Raw genomic sequence first — 20,778 nt, 5'->3', positions numbered from 1 at the left:
TTGCTTTCTTTTGATTATCATATATTCTTAAATTTAATAAAATATAATTTATCATTTTTAAAAATGAGCATTTTTGTTTTTTAGGAGATTATTTCCTATATAGAGGTATGAAAAGATATTCTTCAGTATTGACTTTTTAAAGTTTCATGTTTCTTTTATTTTCACATTTCAGTTCTCTCTGAAATTATTTTAGAGACAGCTGAAATTATTTTAGTGTCACATAGGGATTGACTTACTTTTTCTTTATGAATGATTAATTTACCTGTTTGTTAAGAGGGCTGTCTTTTCCTTAGAAACCTGCAGTATTTGCTGTCATGAACTGAGTTTCCTTATGTGGTGGTGTGTTTTACGGCTCTCTTTTCTATTTAGTTAACCTGGTTGTCTATGCCTTGCCTTAACCACACTGTTCTAATTACTGTAGCTTTATAGCATGGCTCTTGATGGCTGGTGGGGCAAACTTCTACCTTGTTCTTTTTCAGGAGTGACTTGGCTATTTTTGGCTCTTTGCTATTTGATATAAACCTTAGAGTTTATCAAGATATATCTGTAAGAACTTGGTATTTTTATTCAAATTGCTTTGAAAATAGAGATTTCTTTGCCAAGTATTTCTATCTTTAGTATATTGAATCTCTCAATTTGTCTTTAAAAATTCTCTTTAGTAAAATTTTGTAATTTGTTTCATTAAACAGAAATTGATTGTTATTCTATAGTTTCTTCCTTCTTTTTAATTTTCTTTAAATTGCATTTTCTGTTTTTTCCTCCCTTAAATGTAACGGTTTAATTTGTATCCAACAACCTTCATAACTTTCTTATTAATTATGATACATTATAGGTTATTTCTTGATTTTTCTACAAATGATGACTCTTTTAATTTTCCCTTTCTAGTCCTTATACTCATTCGATTTTTTGGTTGGCCATGGCTTCTAGCTTCTGATTAAAATAGAAATGGTATTGGTATATATCCTTATTTTTTCCCTACTCTTAAATAGGATGTTTTTAAGCTTCACTATTAAAGGAAGATCTTGGCTATAATTTTTGTTTTTGACCTCTTTTCCTCATCTGACCACTTGCGAATCTCAGATTCTGTTCTGAGGAAAAGTAATGTGCAGGAAAATGTGTATTTTCATATTTAGAGCCTCTTACTGTGCTTGGTACATAGTCAGTCTGTTCTGTGAATGAATGAATACAGTAGGACTTTTGTGAGCCTTAGTTTTCATTGGCTTCTCTTATGTAGTACTGCAGTTCAAAAGTGCTTAAGTCTCTATCTTGTTGACAGAATCAGAGACTGTTTCTGTTACATTTTTAATGCTTCAGAAGAGAAAGCCAGCAATTGAATTTAAGAATTTGAATGCAAATATTTGAGGAAACAAGCATTTTCTCTTTTCATGGCAGCAATGCTTGTAATATAACAATGCCTTGTAAACCAAAGATCCATTTAAATTATACGAAGCTGAATTTTAGGCTGAGTTTTCTGAGGGAGATTTATTCTGTTTAGGGACTTTGTTTTATCTATTCATACTTCATATGCATCATTATAATCTAGATTAGATTTGTAAATTTAGTACTGTAATGGTACTGTGAAGTTTCTGATCAAAGTCTGAACATAGCAATTAATATGATACTAATAATAAACAAATTAGTTTGAAAATTTCTTCTGTAATTCAGATTAGACCCCTTCTACTTTTCTGCCTTTCCCTGTACCTGGTTTTTTCTTTTTTAACAGATGGGGAAATTAAGGCATAAAGGTAGAGATTCCCAGAATTTGGTGTATTGCTTACTGCAGTAGACCACTTTGCTTCTGTGAGAATTGTAAACTACCATACTTTCCAGGTATGTGCTGAAATCTCCATTTCTAAAAACCTGCAAGTCTTGCTAATAAAAGAAAACTCTTAGTCATTTTATGTGTTTAGCTATACTTAGAATCTCTATAGTGTGACTGAAAGTTCTGCTTCTGCATTTGTAGAGATGAGTGGAGTATAGAAATTTTGCTGGAGGATTTTTTTAAAAAATAAAAGAGCTGTCCATTTTTTCCCCTTAATCATTTTTGTTGTTTTAATCCTCCCTACCCTCTGTTTTTCAAAGTTGACCATTGACCAGTGTTAGTTCTAGATCATCGTACCTGACCTGGGGGTGATTTTACCCTTCAGGAAATCTTTGACAATGTTTGGAGACATTTTCAGTTGTCACTACTGGGGGATGCCTTTGGCATCTGTAGGGTAAAGGCCAGGGATGCTGCTAGCCATCCTACAATGCACAGTCAGTCCTCAACAGTCAAGGAGTATGTGTCCTGAGTAGTGCTGAGGTTAAGATCTCTATTCTGGCAGGTACGGGGTGGTGCATGCCTGTAATCCCAGTGGCTTGGGAGGCTGAGACAGGAGGATCGCCAAGTTCAAAGCCAGACTCAGCAAAAAGCGAGGCGCTAAGCAACTCAGTGAGACCCTGTCTCTAAATAAAATACAAAATAGGGCTGGGCATGTGGCTCAGTGGGTGATTGCCTTGGAGTTCAATCCCCGGTATGCCCCCCTCACCCCCAAATCACTATTCTATCTATTCTAGATAATGGTGTTACTTTTTAGTTTTGACCTTGAGAGAGAACTTATAAGTATGTTGAAGAGCAGCATGATTTCTTAGAAAGAGCAGGGGCTTAGAGATCTGCTGTTGAAACCTTATTTTAGTGTGTCTATTGGTTATAAGTAACTATATTCAGGTGTGTGGAGGAAGGCAGGGAAGGAAAGGAAGGAAGGAATACAGATATATTAACACACTATAGAGTGCTGAGTATTATTTGTACCCTCCCTTGCCACCTGACCCTCATATGCCAGTGACCCAGTTTATGTTGTTCACTCCTCTGAGACCAGAGGCAAATTTTACATCTGTAGTGTTCAGTTTTTTCATTTGTAAAATGAAGATAATAGTACTTATATTTGGATTTTAGGAAAGACATTTTAATCAGAAAGCACAAATAAAGTAGGATCTCCTGTCACTGGGATATATTAAGCAACTAGCAAATACTTAATTTTGTTTGTTATTAATAATAACTTTACATTTGCATTGTAATCACTTGGATTTGCTCTCAGAAGTGATGTATGAAAGTGGGTAGGACTGTCCACCCTGTGACTGGATAAACAAAATACGGTCTACTCATACAGTAAAATGTGACTTTGACATAAAAAGAAACAAAGTGCTGATATATGCTGCAATGTGAATGAACCTTGAAACATATGTTTAAATTCCTTACTAACCTAAGCCAGTCATGAAAAATTATATACTATGTAATTCCATTGATATGATGATATCCAGAATGGGCAAATCTATAGAGACAGAAATTAGATTAGTGGTTGCCTAGGGAGGATGGAAAGAGTAGAGGAATAATAACTAAAGGAATTTGTTTTAGAAGTGATAAAATTATAGAATGTTCTAAAGTTAACTATGGTGATGATCTCATAACTTAATGAAGATACTAAAAACCCTTGAATTGTACAATTTAAATTAGTGAATTATATGTGAGTTATACATCAACAAAACGAAACAAGGCAAGATGAGGGCTTTCTATTCTTTCTGTGGTACTGAGTATTTTATCCTTCGGTCTTTACTGTGACTTCCGTCTTCTGTGTTCTTTGGGTCTGATTTAGAGGAAGCATTCCTGCAGAAATAGGAGTAACATTGCTGGTTCTTTCTCATCATTAACTAACTCAGTGTGGTAGTATCTGCCTCATGTACACCTTTTAAGTTTTGTTCAATTCAGAACTGTATGAGTTAATACCTCACAGCTAAAAACTTGAACATATTCCACTTTTCTTACAATACATGAGCAGTTTTGCACTGAATTGGCCATTAATTTTTTTTTAAATTATGTAGTTGGACACAATACCTTTATTTTATTTATTTATATGTGGTGCTGAGGATCGAACCCAGGACCTCGCCCGTGCTAGGCAAATGCTCTACCACTGAGCCACAACCCCAGCTCCTGGCCATTAACTTTTGTAACCAGGTTCCAATATATTTTTTTTATACCTTCATTTTATTTGTTTATTTTTTTACGTGGTGCTGAGGATCGAACCCAGTGTGTCAAAGTGCTAGGTAAGCGCTCTACCACTGAGCTATAACCTCAGCCATAATGTGTCTTATTTTTATCAATGAATAGCAAGTTAGAAAACTAGTTTTCACCATTGGATGTCAACTAGCTGACTATGGTCAAATGCCTAGAATTAGGAACCCTTTAGGCAAACAGGGACATTATAGGTATGAGATATTTAATAATAAAAACACTATAATTTATACTGCTATATTGATAAATACTTTAATGAAAGGTATGCTTGCAAATAAATTCTTTTTAGCTTATATTTTTTGATTGCAACAGAATACTCCACCCAAACAGGGAATTTATGGTACATGTTACTGAAAAGTCTGTACGTAAGGGATATCTTCAGATATGTCAGGATGCAGAGTTTCAAACAGTCATGACACTGCTTCTTTTTTAGCCAGGCTCTGCTCTTTGCTGTTAGTTAAATTCTACCTCATGGTTGTAAGATGGCTGCAGCAGCTCCAGGCTTTATATCGCAGCATCAAGGCTTGTAGGTGTTGAGAAATTTTCTCTGTCAACAATAGAACATTCATGACCTGATTCATACTAGCCTGTGTTGGGGTTTATGTTTATTCTAGAACTAATCTCAGTGATCAGAAGACTGGGATATGCTGATTTATTTTATCCAGTAGAGTGTGCCCCTAAACATGAGGAGGTAGGATCAACATTATTCAAATCCCTAGGAGAATTTGGGGTTTCTTTTTATGTGTATGAGGAGGTTGAATTAGATCCTGGGTGGCAAGGTAGTTTATATCCACTGTAATGTCCAGCCTATATCCTAGAAATTTTATCCTGATAATAATAGCTAAAAAAAATTATTGATACTCTGTTTATGGCAAAGTAGAATGAGCAAAAAAACCTTTGGGTAAAAAACAGGATCATGAGTTGCTCTAAGAATTCTTGTCCTGAGGAAACTAACATTTCTAAAACTTTTGAAATTGGTGTGATTCTCTCCATCCCTAATTGTGAAGTTCCCATTTTTCCTAAGTATTCTATATGACTTTCCACAGCTCTTTGATCCTAGTACTTTTTTCCCTTTGGACTTTCTAAGACTTGTTACTGCACAGCATCATTTTATTTTATTTTATTTGACTTGTGCCTTCTAACTCAACATATGCAAATCTAAAATCTTAGATTTCCAGTTCTTAAAACAATCAGATCCTTGTTAATTTCTGTACTTTAAAAATGCAGATAGAGTTTAACCAGTATGACTCTTGTCTTGTTCATTCATCACTGTGTCATGCAGCTTAGACTTCTCACGTGGAGACATCAGCTAATGTGATTATCTGATTACTTTCCATTTTTACAGTTGACTAACTTCTCTTTGTTCTTGGGAAACAACAGGCAATCATTTCTTTGTTAGAGTGATTTTTATGGCACATATCATAAAATATTTAGTATGCTATTATTGCAATTAAGGCCAGTTTCTAATGTTGGATTGGATATAGATAGCTTGGGTAAAAGAATTTAAAATATTTTCAAATAGTGATGTGGTTATTAAATAGTTCCTGTTTGGGGAATTTTTATAGATTAAGGGTGATCATTCTTTATTTTTTTTCCCCTCTTAAAACTCAGAATCTCTTAGTTTTATAGAAAAAGATATAACTTAAACAAAAATAAAATAATTGGTGTCAGAATAATGATAGTTATTCTCTCTTTCCAATTTTTTTCTTGCATAGTGATCCTGGTGGAGGGATTGAAATGTCTGAATTCATTCGGGAGGCCACACCTCCAGTTGGTTGCAGTTCAAGAAATTCTTATGCTGGTCTAGATCCAAGCAACCAGGTAGGAACCTATGCTGTATTATTTTGCCTTTTTTTTTCTCCTCCTGATGGTAGTCTTAATTATTCTTATGTTTATAATAGTTGATGTTTATCTTTCTAATTATTGTTTTGATTATTTATTAGTAATGTATTAATATTCTTATTTTTAAATCTCTTCACATGGATAAGTATGTGTAGTTTTGATTGTATTGTAGCAAAAGCCTTGGGAAATTTAGCTTCTAGCTTGCTCCATCTTAGTCGTCAGTGGTTATCCTTAGTTTTAACATTTAAAAAAAAAGAACAACGAAAGGAAAGAAAAACACAAAGAAAAAACTTATCCCCAAATCTCAGTGTATTGATATATGTTAAGATAGAATTCATTAACTTGAAGTAGTACGCAGATCTGCTGGTGGCAATTTTAATTTATTTCTGCTGTGTAGCTTTTACTTTTAGCTTAGGATAGTAATTCTGAAAGTGTTTTCTTCTACCTTGGCAGCAGCCTGTTGTACTCTCATTACGTCTAACCTTGATTTTGCTAATACACTTCTCTCTCTTGTCCTAAACATCTCCTGCTCAAGCCAAGTCCCAGTCACTCCTGCTTGCCTTTTCTGCAGATGACTTCACTACCTGGAGTGAAGTAAACTTTGAGAGAAACTTTTTGTAATAGAACGTTTTGTAGTTGTGGGGTTTAGAGGTCATTGTGTCAGACCTTTCATTATGTAGAAGAAACAGCTGATTTCTGTTAGGGTCTAGGCTAGCCCTCAATTCCTGATTCTCATTCCAGCATTCCTATTGTTTCATATACAATTTGATGACTGAAACCACTTTCCTCCCTCTCACACACTGTCGTGGAGGGAGATTTAGATCTTCTTTTCTGGCCTAACTCTAACTCTTCTTGTAACCACATTCTATTGCTCAAGATTTTCAAAGACCTGTGGTGTTGGCCCATTGTCTTGTAGATGGAGCACTTATTACTTATAGCACTTAGTTTTTTGGCATATGATAGTATATGGCAGTTTATAAGCCTCAATAGAGTATATTTTCCTTTTTTTTTCACTGTTTAGTATATTGCCTGTGCACAGCTGACTTTCAATTAATGACTATTAAATATGTATATAGATAATAAAACCTTAGAAGTAGGATTGGACTTGGCTCCTCATTTAACAAATAAGTAGACTATCTGAGAACAATATTATGAAAATATGATATTCTATGAGTCAAAATCTTGAATAGAGCTTTATTTTCTATTTTGATAGAAGTTTTGCCTGTGTTTATGATTTAAAATTCAAGTGAATGAATTTTGGTAATAGTTTTAGTTGTGATTTGAGTATAATATAGAATATATGTTATCTTTCCATAACAAGTTTCAAGTTTTATAATACCTTTTTGAAGAATAGTGTTACTATCCTTGATCCTATTTTTTGTTGGCTTTTTGCTTTCCTCAGTTGCTTTTTATAGAATGAAATGACTTAATCTCTAAAGATGGCTACATGTTTTGTAATCTTAATTAACCCTAGCCTTTCTTCTTTCTTGGAAAAGTAAAGTAATGTCAGATTATCGCAGGAAGTTATTCTACATTTTTCCAACAGTATTTTGGAGAGTCATACCTTTGTTAATTTTTGCAATAGGGAAGGTGAAAAGGCGCAGCAATGGCCAGCCACCTTTGGATACTCTGACCTTGGCCTCATTTTTGTTGGAACTTGTACTTCCTTTAGGGAAGGAGTCCCCTCCTGAATATAATTAAAGCACATTTGCACATAACACACAGCCTTCGGTTTTCCTTAAAATAGTAACTTTTAAATTAAAATGGGCAAATATTGAAGGCTATCATGCTTTTTGGGTTTTAGTGATTTCATGTTGTATTATAATGAAAAATAAGGTGAATGTAATTGTTGTTACCCTTTAGAGAAGCTGGAGTGAAGTAGTCAGGCTTTTTATATATTGGTGGAGATACTCCCATTATGACATATTGTCATAATTATTATGTAAATGTCTTCTGTACCAGATCATGAGCTCTTTGTATATAGTGGCTGTATCTTTAGTCATTGTTATCATTTTTTCCCTTTCGCTACCTCTGCTTTGCTCCCTTCCATCTTCTGCCTTCCATTTCCTTTGCCTTTTTTATTTTCCCCTTACCTTCCTCTTTCCTTTTAGTCACTTGTTTTTCTTCAATATTTTGGTGTCTGATAATATTCAAAGCATTTTATTTGGTGTGAGGAATAGGTCTTAATCCCCAAAGAGATTGAGACCTATGATATAACTAAAGTTATAAATGTAATATATACTGCCAAAGAATTAAGTACAAAGTCCTTTTACAGAGTAATAATTGCCATCAGAATGGTGCAGAAAAAGAGATTACTTCCAAGGAAAATTTATTAATTTCAGGTAGAGAGAAAGGCAAAGATTCCTGGGGAGGTGGCCTTACCTGAAACACTCTCTAGTTGTAAGTACCCTTTTGTCTTAAATGTATAATCCTTCCTGGACCTTTCCTATGGCACTTACCACAGGGAAGAAACACTACAATATTTCAATTTATGAAAATCATTTGAATAAAGAACTTCACCCTCAAGTATAGGAAGTTACTATTTTTCTTAATTTTTTTCTTTTCATTCTTAAAAAATTTAACAAATGAGGATAAACAAGAAAACTAAAAATCATTCATGATATTGTATATAATAAGAAAACTTTTACAACAAAATGGAGTTCTAATGTGCTTGTTATTTTGAACTCACTTCTCTTTACCAAATGTATCGTGAATGTTAATGCCATTGAGTTTTTCCAAAGTGACCCTTTGGGGGATGAATTGCATTTAGATATAGTATTTTATATTCTTGATCACCTGTTGTTTTAGTCATGATTCTTTGCTATTTGGGAGTAGCTTAAATAATACAGAAAAGCATGAAGAATAAAATATTACTACCATGGTATCAGCAAATAATAGAATACCCAACTTATACTATCGTAGAGAAATACGAGTTTGTGTTATCTTCTAAATCTGGAGGTGTTTGACATTTGTGGCATTTGTTCAGCATCTCAGTAATGCTGAGCCTCTGGGTTGGCATTTCCATAGTTCCCTAGGCCTTTTCCCAGGGCTGTAGGATGAGCATAACAGCTTCAGTCAAGACGCTGTTCAAGAATTCTTGGTCCTCTTCTTAGACTTATAAGAATCTCTTCCTGAAGCCCTCCAGCAGACTCCCTGTTTCATTCATTGACCAGAACTAGCTCATGTACCTCCCTCTAGACAGGGACTGGGCCCACTGCTCATAGGTGAAAAGATGCGTGACTGACATCTGATTAAAATGGGGAGCGTGTTAAAGGAAGAAAAGGGGAATATTTTGAGGTTGTGAGCAAATGACAAAAGCCCATATGCCAAAAGGTCTTGAGGAGTCAGGTGTAGTGGCGCATGCCTGTTATGTGTAATTCTAGCTACGGGGGACAGGAGAATAGTGAGTTCAAGGAGAACCAGGACAATGTAGTGGGATCCTATCTCCAAAAAAAAAAAAAAAAAAGTTTTTAACATTTAAGTTCCTAGAAGGGTGTGCTGAGTTTTTGTTTGCTTTTTTATTTTTTTGGTACCAAAGATTGAACCCACTGAGTCACATCCCTAGCTCTTTTTATTTTTTATGTTTAGGCTGGGTCTCACTAAGTTGCTTAGGGCCTTGCTAAGTTGTGGAAGCTGCCTTTGAACTTGCTATCTTCCTGCCTCAGCCTCCGAGCCACTGGGATTATAGGCTTATGCCACTGTACTTGATTATTATTTATTTTTGAATTTCTGTCTAGGAAGTTATGTGTTTATAATTCTAGTAGATGATATATGTTATTTCTGTAACTTGTCTAGCTGGTATGGTAAGAATGAAACTTCTTTTGTAGTCAAATAGTTTTTAGACTTTTTCCCCCCTGGCCAATTATAGTACCTTTTATGTTTAATTGAAAGTAGAAATTCTAAAATACTAGGAGAGTCAAGCTTAAAAAACAGCTTAGAAGTATTACAAAACTTATTTTTTATTGGCTATATCCAGAGTTTTTTAGTATTTTCATCTGTATATGCCTATTTTTTAAATACTTTCATTTTATTTATTTATTTTCATGTAGTGCTGAGGATTAAACCCAGTGCCTCATACATACAAGGCAAGTGTTCTGCTACTGAGCCACAGTCCCAGACCCTCTATATGCCTATTTTTATTTACTTTTTCACTGGTGTAGCTTCTACAGCATAGTATACATCTTGAGCGTACAGCTCAATGTGGTTTTACATCTGTATACACCTGTTCAGTGGCCATCCAGATCAAGAAAATCCTGCCTCTTCAAAAACAGTATTAACCTATGTTTTGACCTAAAGAGTTAGTTTTATGTGGTGCTGAGGATTGAACCCACTACCTCACACTTGCACCCCACCACTGAGCCACAACCCCAGCCCTGTGTGATGTTTTGAATTTTATTTTACAATGCTAAATTTACTTAACAGTTTTCTTCTTTGAATCCCTTTAAAAAAGTTTTTTTTTTTTTTTTTTAAAGTTGAAAAGAAGAGTTGCTAAGACTTGTTGATGTTGTTGTATTTGGTTTCCTCACTATGTTTGTACAATTTGTGGTATTTGTTTATATGATTTTTATGGTAGTATAATAAATAATGGCTGTGAAATTTTAGAGAAATATTACACCATTTGAAAATAAGCACTCTGAAAGCTCAGCAATCACATTTCAAATTTCTAATTATAGTTGTGCTAAAAATTCACTTATTGTAGATGCATGCTTTAGATTTTTATTCTTTTTAAATGTTCTAACCATACTTACTTCTTTTCTGGAACTAAGGAAATTATATATCAATACACTAACAATTGGGCAGTAAGATTTATGTTGCTCTTTGTAGCATATGTTAATGGGTTTTGTCCCTCCAAACCATCCCTTTATGTACCCTAGGAAGTCTGAATTTATTCCATGTAGACTCAGTGCCTGGTTTTGCTTTTGTTTATTATAACACTAGCATGTCATGATACAACATAAAAAAATGATAATAACTGTATGATACAAACTGCTTGATATTGGAGGCATTTGGCCTTGGGAATTTCATCAGCCCTGAGCATGCAGAGGGATTCAGAATCTTGGCACACCTGTAAGATACCACAGTGTATACCGCAGAAAACAGGTTGTGTGGCTATGATAGAACATGTCTAGTGTTTTAATATTAATAAAAAGTGACAGCATGTTTAGATGATATAATTTTGTTTGATAATCTTACTAGTTTGTATTGATAAGGACATGCTACTAGCATATTATTTAGTTTTATTTACCTTATATTGTGTTTTCAGATTGGATCTGGTTCCTCTCGTCTTGGAACAGCAGCAACTATTAAAGGTAGACATGATCTAACTTGAACATTGCCTCTGACTTTTTTGTTTGTAATAAAGATAATAGTTCTAAACATTCAAATGTCATTTTTGACCTTAGAGCTAAAGTCATTTATCTCATAATAGATTGCTTGATTTAAATTGTTATCTTTTCATCATCCAGATTTTAACATAGTGACCATTTGAATTATATTGCACAAATTATAAGTTATTGATATGTAAGAAACTTCCTTGGAGAAAGAAAATACATGTTTAGGTGAGGTTCATGGAAAACTAATTTGATGTGAAAAATTTAAATATGAGAATAAATGTTCTACACATCTATTTAAGATACATTCATATTATTTTTGCCCTACAATGATTTAGTTTACTTATTTTCCTAAGGAAGGAAATTTATTGTATTTTAAATTGTTGTAACATAATTTGTTCCTACATATAGGTACCAGGGATTGAACCCAGGGGCACTCAACCACTGAGCCACATCCCCAGCCCTTCTTGTATTTTTATTTAGAGACAGTGTCTTGCCAAATTGCTGAGGGCCTCCTTAAGTTGCTGAGGCTGGCTTTGAACTTTTGATCCTCCTGCCTCAGCCTCCTGAGCCCGTGGGATTACAGGCATGTGCCACCACACCCAGCTAAAATCTATTATTTAAAGAAATAGTTTTACTAGCTAATATTATGAAGCTTTCCATGTTATTTTGTTCTCAGAGTAATTATGTGCTCTGATAATCCATAATATTTCAGTGCATCTTCCATTATTGTAATCCATGATGTGTAGAAACTGCTTTAGTTGATAGATGTCTACCACACTCCTGATATTGTTTCTTGGTTTTGACACACTAAGCCTTTACTTTAATACAGTGTCCTCATGTGTTTTTCTTAACTTTTAGGAGACACAGACACTGCTAAGACATCTGATGATATCAGTTTAAGTCTGGGCCAGAGCTCTAGTCTTTGTAAGGAAGGAAGTGAAGAACAAGGTAAGAACATTATGCTGCACAGTGACACATGTTGTGGTGACCAGGGTGAATTTGTGGAATGCATCATTTACATTTTATAAGTTTGTACAAATGAAATGTGGTTATTTTTAGGAAACATTAAATAATATGATTTATTGGGATAATAATAATAATACAGCATTACAAGTACTTTTCCCTTACTGAATTCAAGCATACATGTTTTTAAAAATAAATATGGTAAGAGAAATTTTATAAATGTGTGTCCCAGATGAGATGGGAAGAATCCTATACTGTTCTTAAGTTGGTTAGAGCACTGAGCCCAACTAAGTAATAACAGTATGTAAAACTATCATTTTCTATTTCTAAATACCAGCTGCTTCATCTCTTACCTGACTGCAGAAACTATAATGTCTTATAAAGAGAAATAAATTGCGATTGAATTTTCTGAGAAACTTTGTCTCCAACATAGTACTTTTCTATAGCAGATTGTGAATAGAAAGTTTGATTATATGTGTTTTTTTTTCCTTTCTTACTCAATTCAATTGTAAATAAATATTGTGGACTTTATAGAGTTTGTTTTTGACTAAGACATTTTCATGTTTGAGTTTTAATTTTCAAATATGAAAGGACAGATAAATCATCTCCATTTTTAAGTGGAGATTGTCCAAGGTTATATGGAGACAAAGAACCAGAATTGAATGAGAAACCTGTCTTCCTGTTTCTATCCTGTTATAACCTATTATTATTATTTTAATTGTGGTGATGATATTGGATGGGTAGATAGGCTGAAAGATTTTTTTATTTTTAATTATGAAGCTTGCTTATGAGGTTGCACATAGATCACTGAATTATGACATTTGTCCATTAATTTGATATCTTATTTAAGTCCATTTCTCAAAAGTGTACTTTGTTATTGGTACTTGGAAGTTTATTACTGTCACCCAGCTTTTTTGGAATTACAATAAAGACCTCTAAATATACTGTATGGTATGGAAACCTTTTTTTTCTTTTAGTTTTCTTTGTTTTGTTTTTTTAGTTAAAGATGAATTAGTTGCTTTAAGAGTTGTAGTATCCCTTTTTATAACATATAGCCTTTGGAAGAAGATCTTAACCCTAGATGATAATCTTAGAAGGTTGGTACCACTGCTTTTAGGAGTCATATTTCATTATCTTATTTTATATCTGGAAAGTACCCATATACAAGCAAGATTTTTATAGTCTGGCTAGTTGAGGTTGCAGTCTATCCTTGTAACTAGCTACACGTGAATATAGATAATGATATCCAACATTCATTGAGTGCATACTTTTGTTCAGGTTAGGCATCACCAAACTTACTCTGAAAGAGCCAGATAGCTTTGTAGGTCATGTGGTCTCTCTTGCTACCCAGTGACCTCAGTTTTGCCATGGTAGAGTGAAAGGAGCCATAAATAATACATAAATGAAGGGCATGGCTGTGCTACACTCAGACTTCCTTTACAAATGTGGCCAGATTTGGTTCCATGGTCCTTAGTTTGTCAACTCAGGGTTTAGGTCATCTTCTAAGCACTTGACATGTATTTACCCAGTTAATATTCACTATGTGCATTTGAAGTTGTTACTACTGTTGTTATCACTTTACAGGTAAGCACATTATGGCTTAGAAGTTAAAGGAAACTTGTCCAGAGTCACAAAGCTACAAAGTGGCACTCCTATAAATGAAATCTAGTTTCGAATTACTCTTAACCATTGCATGATACTACTTTGATTTAATTTTATAACTTTTATCATGTAACATTTTTCCATTTAACAAATATCACTGAGTACTCATGATTTTCCTGGTACTGTTTCAAGTACTGGAAATAAACCAGTGAACAGACAAAAATTTCTACCCTTGTGTGGCTTCCATACTATTAACATGTAGTCATATGTATAAGTCAGTACGTATGTAGTAGGCAGAGGATGAGGAGTTGTGGGGGCTTGAGAAGTTACAATTTTAATAGAGTGTTTGAGGGAAGACTCACTAGAGCAAAGACCTGAAGAAGGAGTGTTCTTCCAGGGTATCTAGGAGATTAGGGGTCCTTTTATGTAGAGGGAATAACAAGTGCAAAAGGTGTAAAGTAGGAACAGCCTGTCAAGTCTGAGAAATAATGTGGCTGGTGCAAAATAAGTGAAGGGCCAAATTGTGTAGTGTCTTGGAAGCCATTTTAAAGATGTTAGTTTTAATTCTGATATGAGAAACTACTAAAGGATTATGTTACATTTTAACAGAATTACTGTGGCTTCTATGTTGAGAATGTGAGAATATATTGAAAGGGGAAAAAGCTGAAGCAGAGAGCTCAGTTAACCAGATTATTGCAGTAGTCCAGGGCATAGATCATGGGTTAGCTAGTTTTGAGTTTACATGGATTGGCCTCGTGATCCAATTCCTTCTTGGTCCTGACTGTGGTTTGGCACCACCTAGTGGCAATTTTTGTTCTGGATTAATTATTGTTTGTACTCCTGGTTGTCTTGGTGGCTGGCTTGGATTTATAAGAGAGTAACTTTTAGTTGATTAACAATTAATTGATTAATTGGCACACTTTTTGTCAACATAATTCAAGATTATCAGGAGAAATCTAATTATGTGGGGGTGTATCCTCTTTTTCTTCACTTCTAAGGACTTATTTAGTGTCCCCATCTAGCCTTACCCATATCTTCCCTATCTAAGATCAGATCTTTAGGCCATCCAATATTTGTAGAGAGGTTGAGTAGAAGATAGAGGAACTAGTTACAGGAATTTCTGAATGTTTATTGTGGGGCCGTAAAACCGTATGAGATCTACACAAGGAGGAGTATAGGCAGACAAATTAAAAATTTTAAGGACTGAGTCCTGAGTTGTTCACTTTAAGAAGTCCAGGAGACACAGAAGGAACAACTAATGAAATAGAAGTAAAACTGAGACTTATGTCTCAGCATTTCAAGAATGGATTTATCTGTTTTATTAAATGTTGCTGATAGGTCAAGGGACATGAGAACTGAGACTTGTCCATTGAATTTAACATTGTACAGGGTATTGCTAACCTTGAAAGGCATAGTTTTAATGAAGTGGGATTAATCAATTTCAGAATCAGGAGAAGAATCAAAGAAAGTGACTAAAATACTCTTAATGAATTTCTATAAGGGGGAGCAAAGACCTAAATCGATAGTTACAGGGGCTGGGGATGTGGCTTAAGTGGTAGCGTGCTCGCCTGGCATGCATGCGGCCCGGGTTCGATCCTCAGCACCACATACAAAGATGTTGTGTTTGCCGAAAACTAAACAATAAATATTAAATAAATAAATAAATAAATAATTGCCTTTAAAAAAAATAAATAAATTGATAGTTACAGAGGAAGTGGAGATAAAGGAAGGATTTAGATTTTGTAAGAGAAATAATATTGTATTTGTTGGGGAATGATCTAGAAGAGGGGAGGAAAATATGATTTATGTTAGAAAATATAGTTACATATGAAGAAAATAATTCACATATCTGCCACTGAGAAACTTTGGTTAATATTTTTGGTATGTAACTAACTTTTTCTTCTTTTTTTATTGTGACATAACTTACATGACATTAAAATCTATCCTTCTATAATGTCCAGTTTACTGGTTTTTAGTATATTTGCAAGGTTTTGCACCATTACCACTATCTTAGTTCCTGAACATTTCATTACCATAAAAAGAAGCCTGCACCCATTGTACTGTCCATTTCCTTATTCAGCCAGCCTCTAATAGTTAACAGTTGTCTTTCTGTCTCTATGTATTTTCCTGTTCTGAACATTTCATATGAATGGAATTATATAATGCATGGCTTTTTGTGTCTGGCTTCTTTCATTTACTGTGTTGTTGTATGTATTCCTTTTTTATGGCTAACTGTGATAGAATCACTTTTTTTAATATTGATTTTTTAGTTGTAGTTGGACATAATACTTTCATTTATTTATTTGTATGTGGTGCTGAGGATCAAACCCAGGGCTTCACACGCACTAGATAAGTGCTCAACCACTAAGCCACAACCCCAGCCCCTAGAATCACTTTTAACAACTTAAATTCCTCTGGACAGAATTAAACCTTTCATTTGTTTAGCCCTATTGAAAAAAAAAATACGTCTATTAAAGATTGGCTGTTATGTGAAAAAATTGAAATTTCTACTTCATTAATGTCTTAGAAGGGAGTTAGTGGATAAGTTTTTGTTCTATAAGATTTATATCCTTGATAATTATTTATAAGAGATAAATATCTAGAGTCCCCCCATAATAACATATTATAATTTTTTAAAAAATATTTTTAGTTGTAGGTGGACACAATACCTTTATTTTGTTTTTGTTTTTTTTAAATGTGGTGCTGGGAATCAAACCCAGTATTTCACATGTGCTAGGCAAGCACTCTACCACTGAGCTACAGCCCCCAACATATTGTAATTTAATATTACAAAATAAATAAGATGCTAACTTTTTAAAATTTTGAAAGTTAGAGAGGAATAGTGACAACTCTTTTGGGCAAATGATAAAGAACTTGGGTTTTACTTATCTTGAAACAAAGCATAATAGGGCATTTATAAATTACAATTTATGTGGTACATTCTAGAGGCTATTTAAGTTTTTAATTATTTAGATCAGATTTAGATTTAGATGTTTTAAAGGTACAGAAACTTTTCTAGTAATTCATTTTATTTTAGTCCTAGGGAGAAATGTCTGCTTTTAACATTGAGATTCTACTGAGAAGAATCTGACTCACTATAGAATTTATTATTGCTCTTGTCTATGCAGTTATGACAAATAAGATAATGCTTCTTTTTATTGAACTAAAAGCAGATTCAAGCACCTTGTCTGTCAAAATATATAGTAAAAAGATCAGCGTTTGTGCAGATCAGTTGTCAAGCTATAGTCCAAGATAAGTTACAATGTAGGTAGGTTTACTCATATTTTATTTTCATAGTATACATGGTAATTCAAATCACTCATCACTACCCTAAATGATGGATTAAAAGAATGGACTTACATATATATAGGAGAATATGTGTTTGTTTTTTTTCTTTCCACAAAGCATTTTGGGTTGCTGTATGAATGATGAAAGAGAAAGTGCAATATCTTGTCCTATAATTACTGTTTTTTTTTTTTTAAATCATTGTGAATAGTATGATACCTTGCATCATTATGTCAAAATTATTGGTAAGGATTGGTAAGCCCTGTAATTTTCTGTTCCCGAATATTCTAGGTTTTTGTTGATTTGTAAAATAATAATATAAGTTTTTCAGAAGGATTTTAGTATTGTGTTAGGTAAAATAATGGTAGCTACCATTAATTGTAACAGCACTATGGCAAGCCAAGTATATTTGAAGAACTCAGTATTCCTTGCTTACTAGTACTCAGTGAGGTTGACATCATATTTTATAGATGAAGAAGCATGCTCAAAAAAGTAACCCCAGGTCACCTCATTGATAAGTTAGAGCTTGCATAGAAATCCAGGTCTATTATAAATAAAATTCTTTTTTGCTTCTTATTTTATTATTGATAGTCTACAGAACCTTTTCTGAGGCTGGTTGGAGAACTTGGATTTGAAAGTTCAGTTCATTCCATTAGTAGAAAGCTTTCTTTGTGTAGCTATGAAGTAGAAATCAGCTCTTTTGAATGACTGGTCAACTGTTATTCACTGAACTGCTTGAGAAATTGTTTATACTTGATTTTTTGTATGGCTTGAATTCTTTCCATTGTTAAACAATGCATAAGCATACATACATCTGTGTTAACATTTCCAAATATGTGTTTGAAACAGATTTGGCAACTGATAGGAAGCTCTTCCGTCTGGTCTCCAATGATTCCTTCATCTCCATTCAGCCTTCTTTGTCCTCTTGTGGACAGGACTTGCCAAGGGACTTCAGTGACAAAGTGAGTCTGCCAAGTCATAGCCACCACCACCACATCGATCAGTCTCTGTCCAGCGCCTGTGACACAGAAGTAGCCTCTCTTGTACCTTTACATTCACATTCTTACAGGAAAGATCACCGGCCGCGAGGTGTACCACGGACTTCCAGCTCTGCTGTGGCCTTTCCTGATACTTCACTGAATGACTTCCCTCTTTATCAGCAAAGACGTGGGTTAGATCCAGTAAGTGAGTTAGAATCTTCAAAACCTCATTCTGGATCCAAAGAATCCTTGGTGGAAAATACTTGTCTACCTGGGGAATTCCAGCTTGCTGGTGATCTGAAAAACAGTAATTCTCAGCCACCCACAAAAAGTGGGAAGAGCAAAGCTCTAAATGCAGACAAAAGCATGGACAGCCTGAGGAGCCTGAGCACACGGAGTAGCGGGTCAACAGAGAGCTATTGTAGCGGCACAGACCGTGATACCAACAGTACTGTCAGCAGCTATAAAAGTGAGCAGACTAGTTCCACTCACATAGAAAGCATCTTGTCAGAGCATGAAGAGTCTCCTAAAGTGGGAAAGAAAAGTGCTAAGAAAAAAGAGTGCTGTGCTGACTCAGAGAAGAGTTGCTGTGCCAGTGACAAAAGGACTAACAGTGACAAGACTGCCCTGGAAGTGAGTACAAATAGTGGGGCTCCTGAGGCCCAGGATTCTCAGGCCTCTGATGAGATGCACAACCAGAGAGGGCTCAGCACCTCTGCATCTGAAGAAGCCAATAAAAACCCCCATGCAAATGAGCTTATTGCACCAGAGGACCCAACCCCTGAGAAACCTGCTGAAAATAAAGAAGAGCAGAATGAGACGCCTGTCACTTTGGTGGATTTAAAAGTTTGTAAAGATACTGGTGGAAAGCAGAAGGAAGGGGATGTACGACCCAAATCCTCTAGCTTAATCCACCGGACAGCCTCTGCCCACAAGTCAGGCAGGAGAAGGACAGGAAAGAAACGAGCCAGCAGTTTTGACTCTAGTCGACACAGGGACTATGTTTCTTTTCGAGGTGTTTCTGGAACCAAACCACATAGTGCTATATTTTGTCATGATGAGGATTCTAGTGATCAAAGTGACTTGAGTAGAGCATCAAGTGTCCATTCTGCTCATCAGTTCAGCAGTGACAGCTCTTCTAGCACTACTTCTCATTCGTGCCAATCTCCTGAGGGCAGATATAGCGCTCTAAAGACCAAACACATTCATAAGGAAAGGGGTACAGACTCTGAACACTCACATAGAGCTCATCCTGGTCCTGAAGGAACTGGCAAAAAGAGGGCTACACGACGGACTTCCAGCACAAATAGTGCCAAGACTCGTGCCCGAGTGTTGAGCTTGGACAGTGGCACAGTAGCATGTTTGAATGACTCAAATAGGCTAATGGCACCTGAAAGTATAAAGCCCTTAACCACTTCAAAATCAGATCTTGAGGCCAAAGAGGGAGAGGTGCTGGATGAGCTGTCTTTATTGGGACGGGCTTCCCAGTTAGAAACAGTCACTCGATCTAGGAATAGTTTGCCAAGCCAGGTTGCATTTCCTGAAGGGGACGAGCAAGATGCAGTCAGTGGAGGTAAGTAAAGTACAAGAAGAGACATCCCAAGAATCATGCAAATTTGGTGCTATTGATGAGAGTAATGCTTAATTAAAATGTGCTTTCTGTTAATATTCCCCTTCCACTGTGCGGTAAAACAAGCTTTTTTAAATGAAGAAGGAGATAATTGTCTTAAAGGTTTTGGAATGTATACCAAAAAACATGTTGGGTTTGTCAATTTGTTCTTAATGGCCTCCACTTTTCTAAGCTAGTTGCCATCTGTTAATATTTTGCCAGGAATAACAAAAATTACCCCCCTTTCCATGTAAAGCAATAGCAATAATCACATTGGCACAGGAAACCACTTGTCATCTCTTATGTAGTGCATGCCACTGAACTTCCAGAATTAGATCACTCTGCTTATCATATGAGATTTCTCCAAATATTACATTAGTTTCAGTTATGTATTTTAAAAATTGTGGCTCTCTTTTGTCTGTTTGATTTTATTTCATGCTTAATTCAAGTTACCTATAACTTAACTATAACTTTTTCTTTACTAACCTTCAATTTTTAGGTTATAGTGCCATTTTGTATTCATTAATGGATGTATGATGCCCCCAAGACAGTGATGGTGTTTTGGTTAAAATAATAACTCATTTATTTCAGGTTTATAGAGAATTGTACAAAGTTGGATAGGTGATTTTTGTATTCTGTCAGTGTGTGTTGGCCTCATTATTTTAGTTGTTTTAAATAGTTGTTTCTATTTAATCCTAAGCAGAATAGTTTAATATGTTCTCATTATTAGAAATCTGCTTTTTAAAATAGAAATAGAAGATTTTATGTTATTAGCATCTTAGCTTTTTAAGATTCTACACTATTCTCTTTATTTTGCTTTATCCTTAGTTTTAGATTTTAGTTTATTGGTGTAATAGTGTTTAGTCTCTGTTGAAAGTTAAACTGAGTTGGACTTGTAGCACACACCTGTAATCCCAGCAGTTTGGGAGGCTGAGGCAAGATGATTGTGAGTTCAAAGCCAATCTCAGCAATTAAGCAAGATCCTAAGCAACTTAATGAGACCCTGGCTCAAAAGAATACATAAAAAGGGCTGGGAATGTGACTCATTGGTTAAGTTCTCCTGGGTTCAGTCCCTGGTACCCGCCCCCGCAAAAAAAATTAAGCTGGATTTTTTGT

The 20,778-nt window shown here is 34.9% G+C and overlaps 1 protein-coding gene across 6 annotated transcripts in view; it reads left to right on the top strand.

The window, feature by feature from the left end:
- Pcnx1 (pecanex 1) overlaps positions 1 to 20,778 on the top strand; it is a 151,135-nt gene that overhangs the window by 31,748 nt on the left and 98,609 nt on the right. For 5 of the 6 annotated variants that reach the window (XM_027931593.2, XM_071607712.1, XM_071607710.1 and 2 more), the window contains exons 3-6: positions 5,764 to 5,869; positions 11,154 to 11,199; positions 12,082 to 12,171; positions 17,923 to 19,626. In XM_027931593.2, coding sequence (XP_027787394.1) covers positions 5,764 to 5,869; positions 11,154 to 11,199; positions 12,082 to 12,171; positions 17,923 to 19,626 — 1,946 coding nt within the window. Of the gene's footprint in view, positions 1 to 1,731; positions 1,831 to 5,763; positions 5,870 to 11,153; positions 11,200 to 12,081; positions 12,172 to 17,922; positions 19,627 to 20,778 lie in introns of those variants that run through there. The other variant, XM_071607713.1, reaches the window with a different exon arrangement.

Source organism: Marmota flaviventris, chromosome 2, assembly GCF_047511675.1.
Source record: "Marmota flaviventris isolate mMarFla1 chromosome 2, mMarFla1.hap1, whole genome shotgun sequence".
NCBI classification, from domain to species: Eukaryota; Metazoa; Chordata; class Mammalia; order Rodentia; family Sciuridae; genus Marmota; species Marmota flaviventris.
Note: the sequence above shows the minus strand (reverse complement) of the source record. Positions and strands in the feature narration are given on the sequence as shown.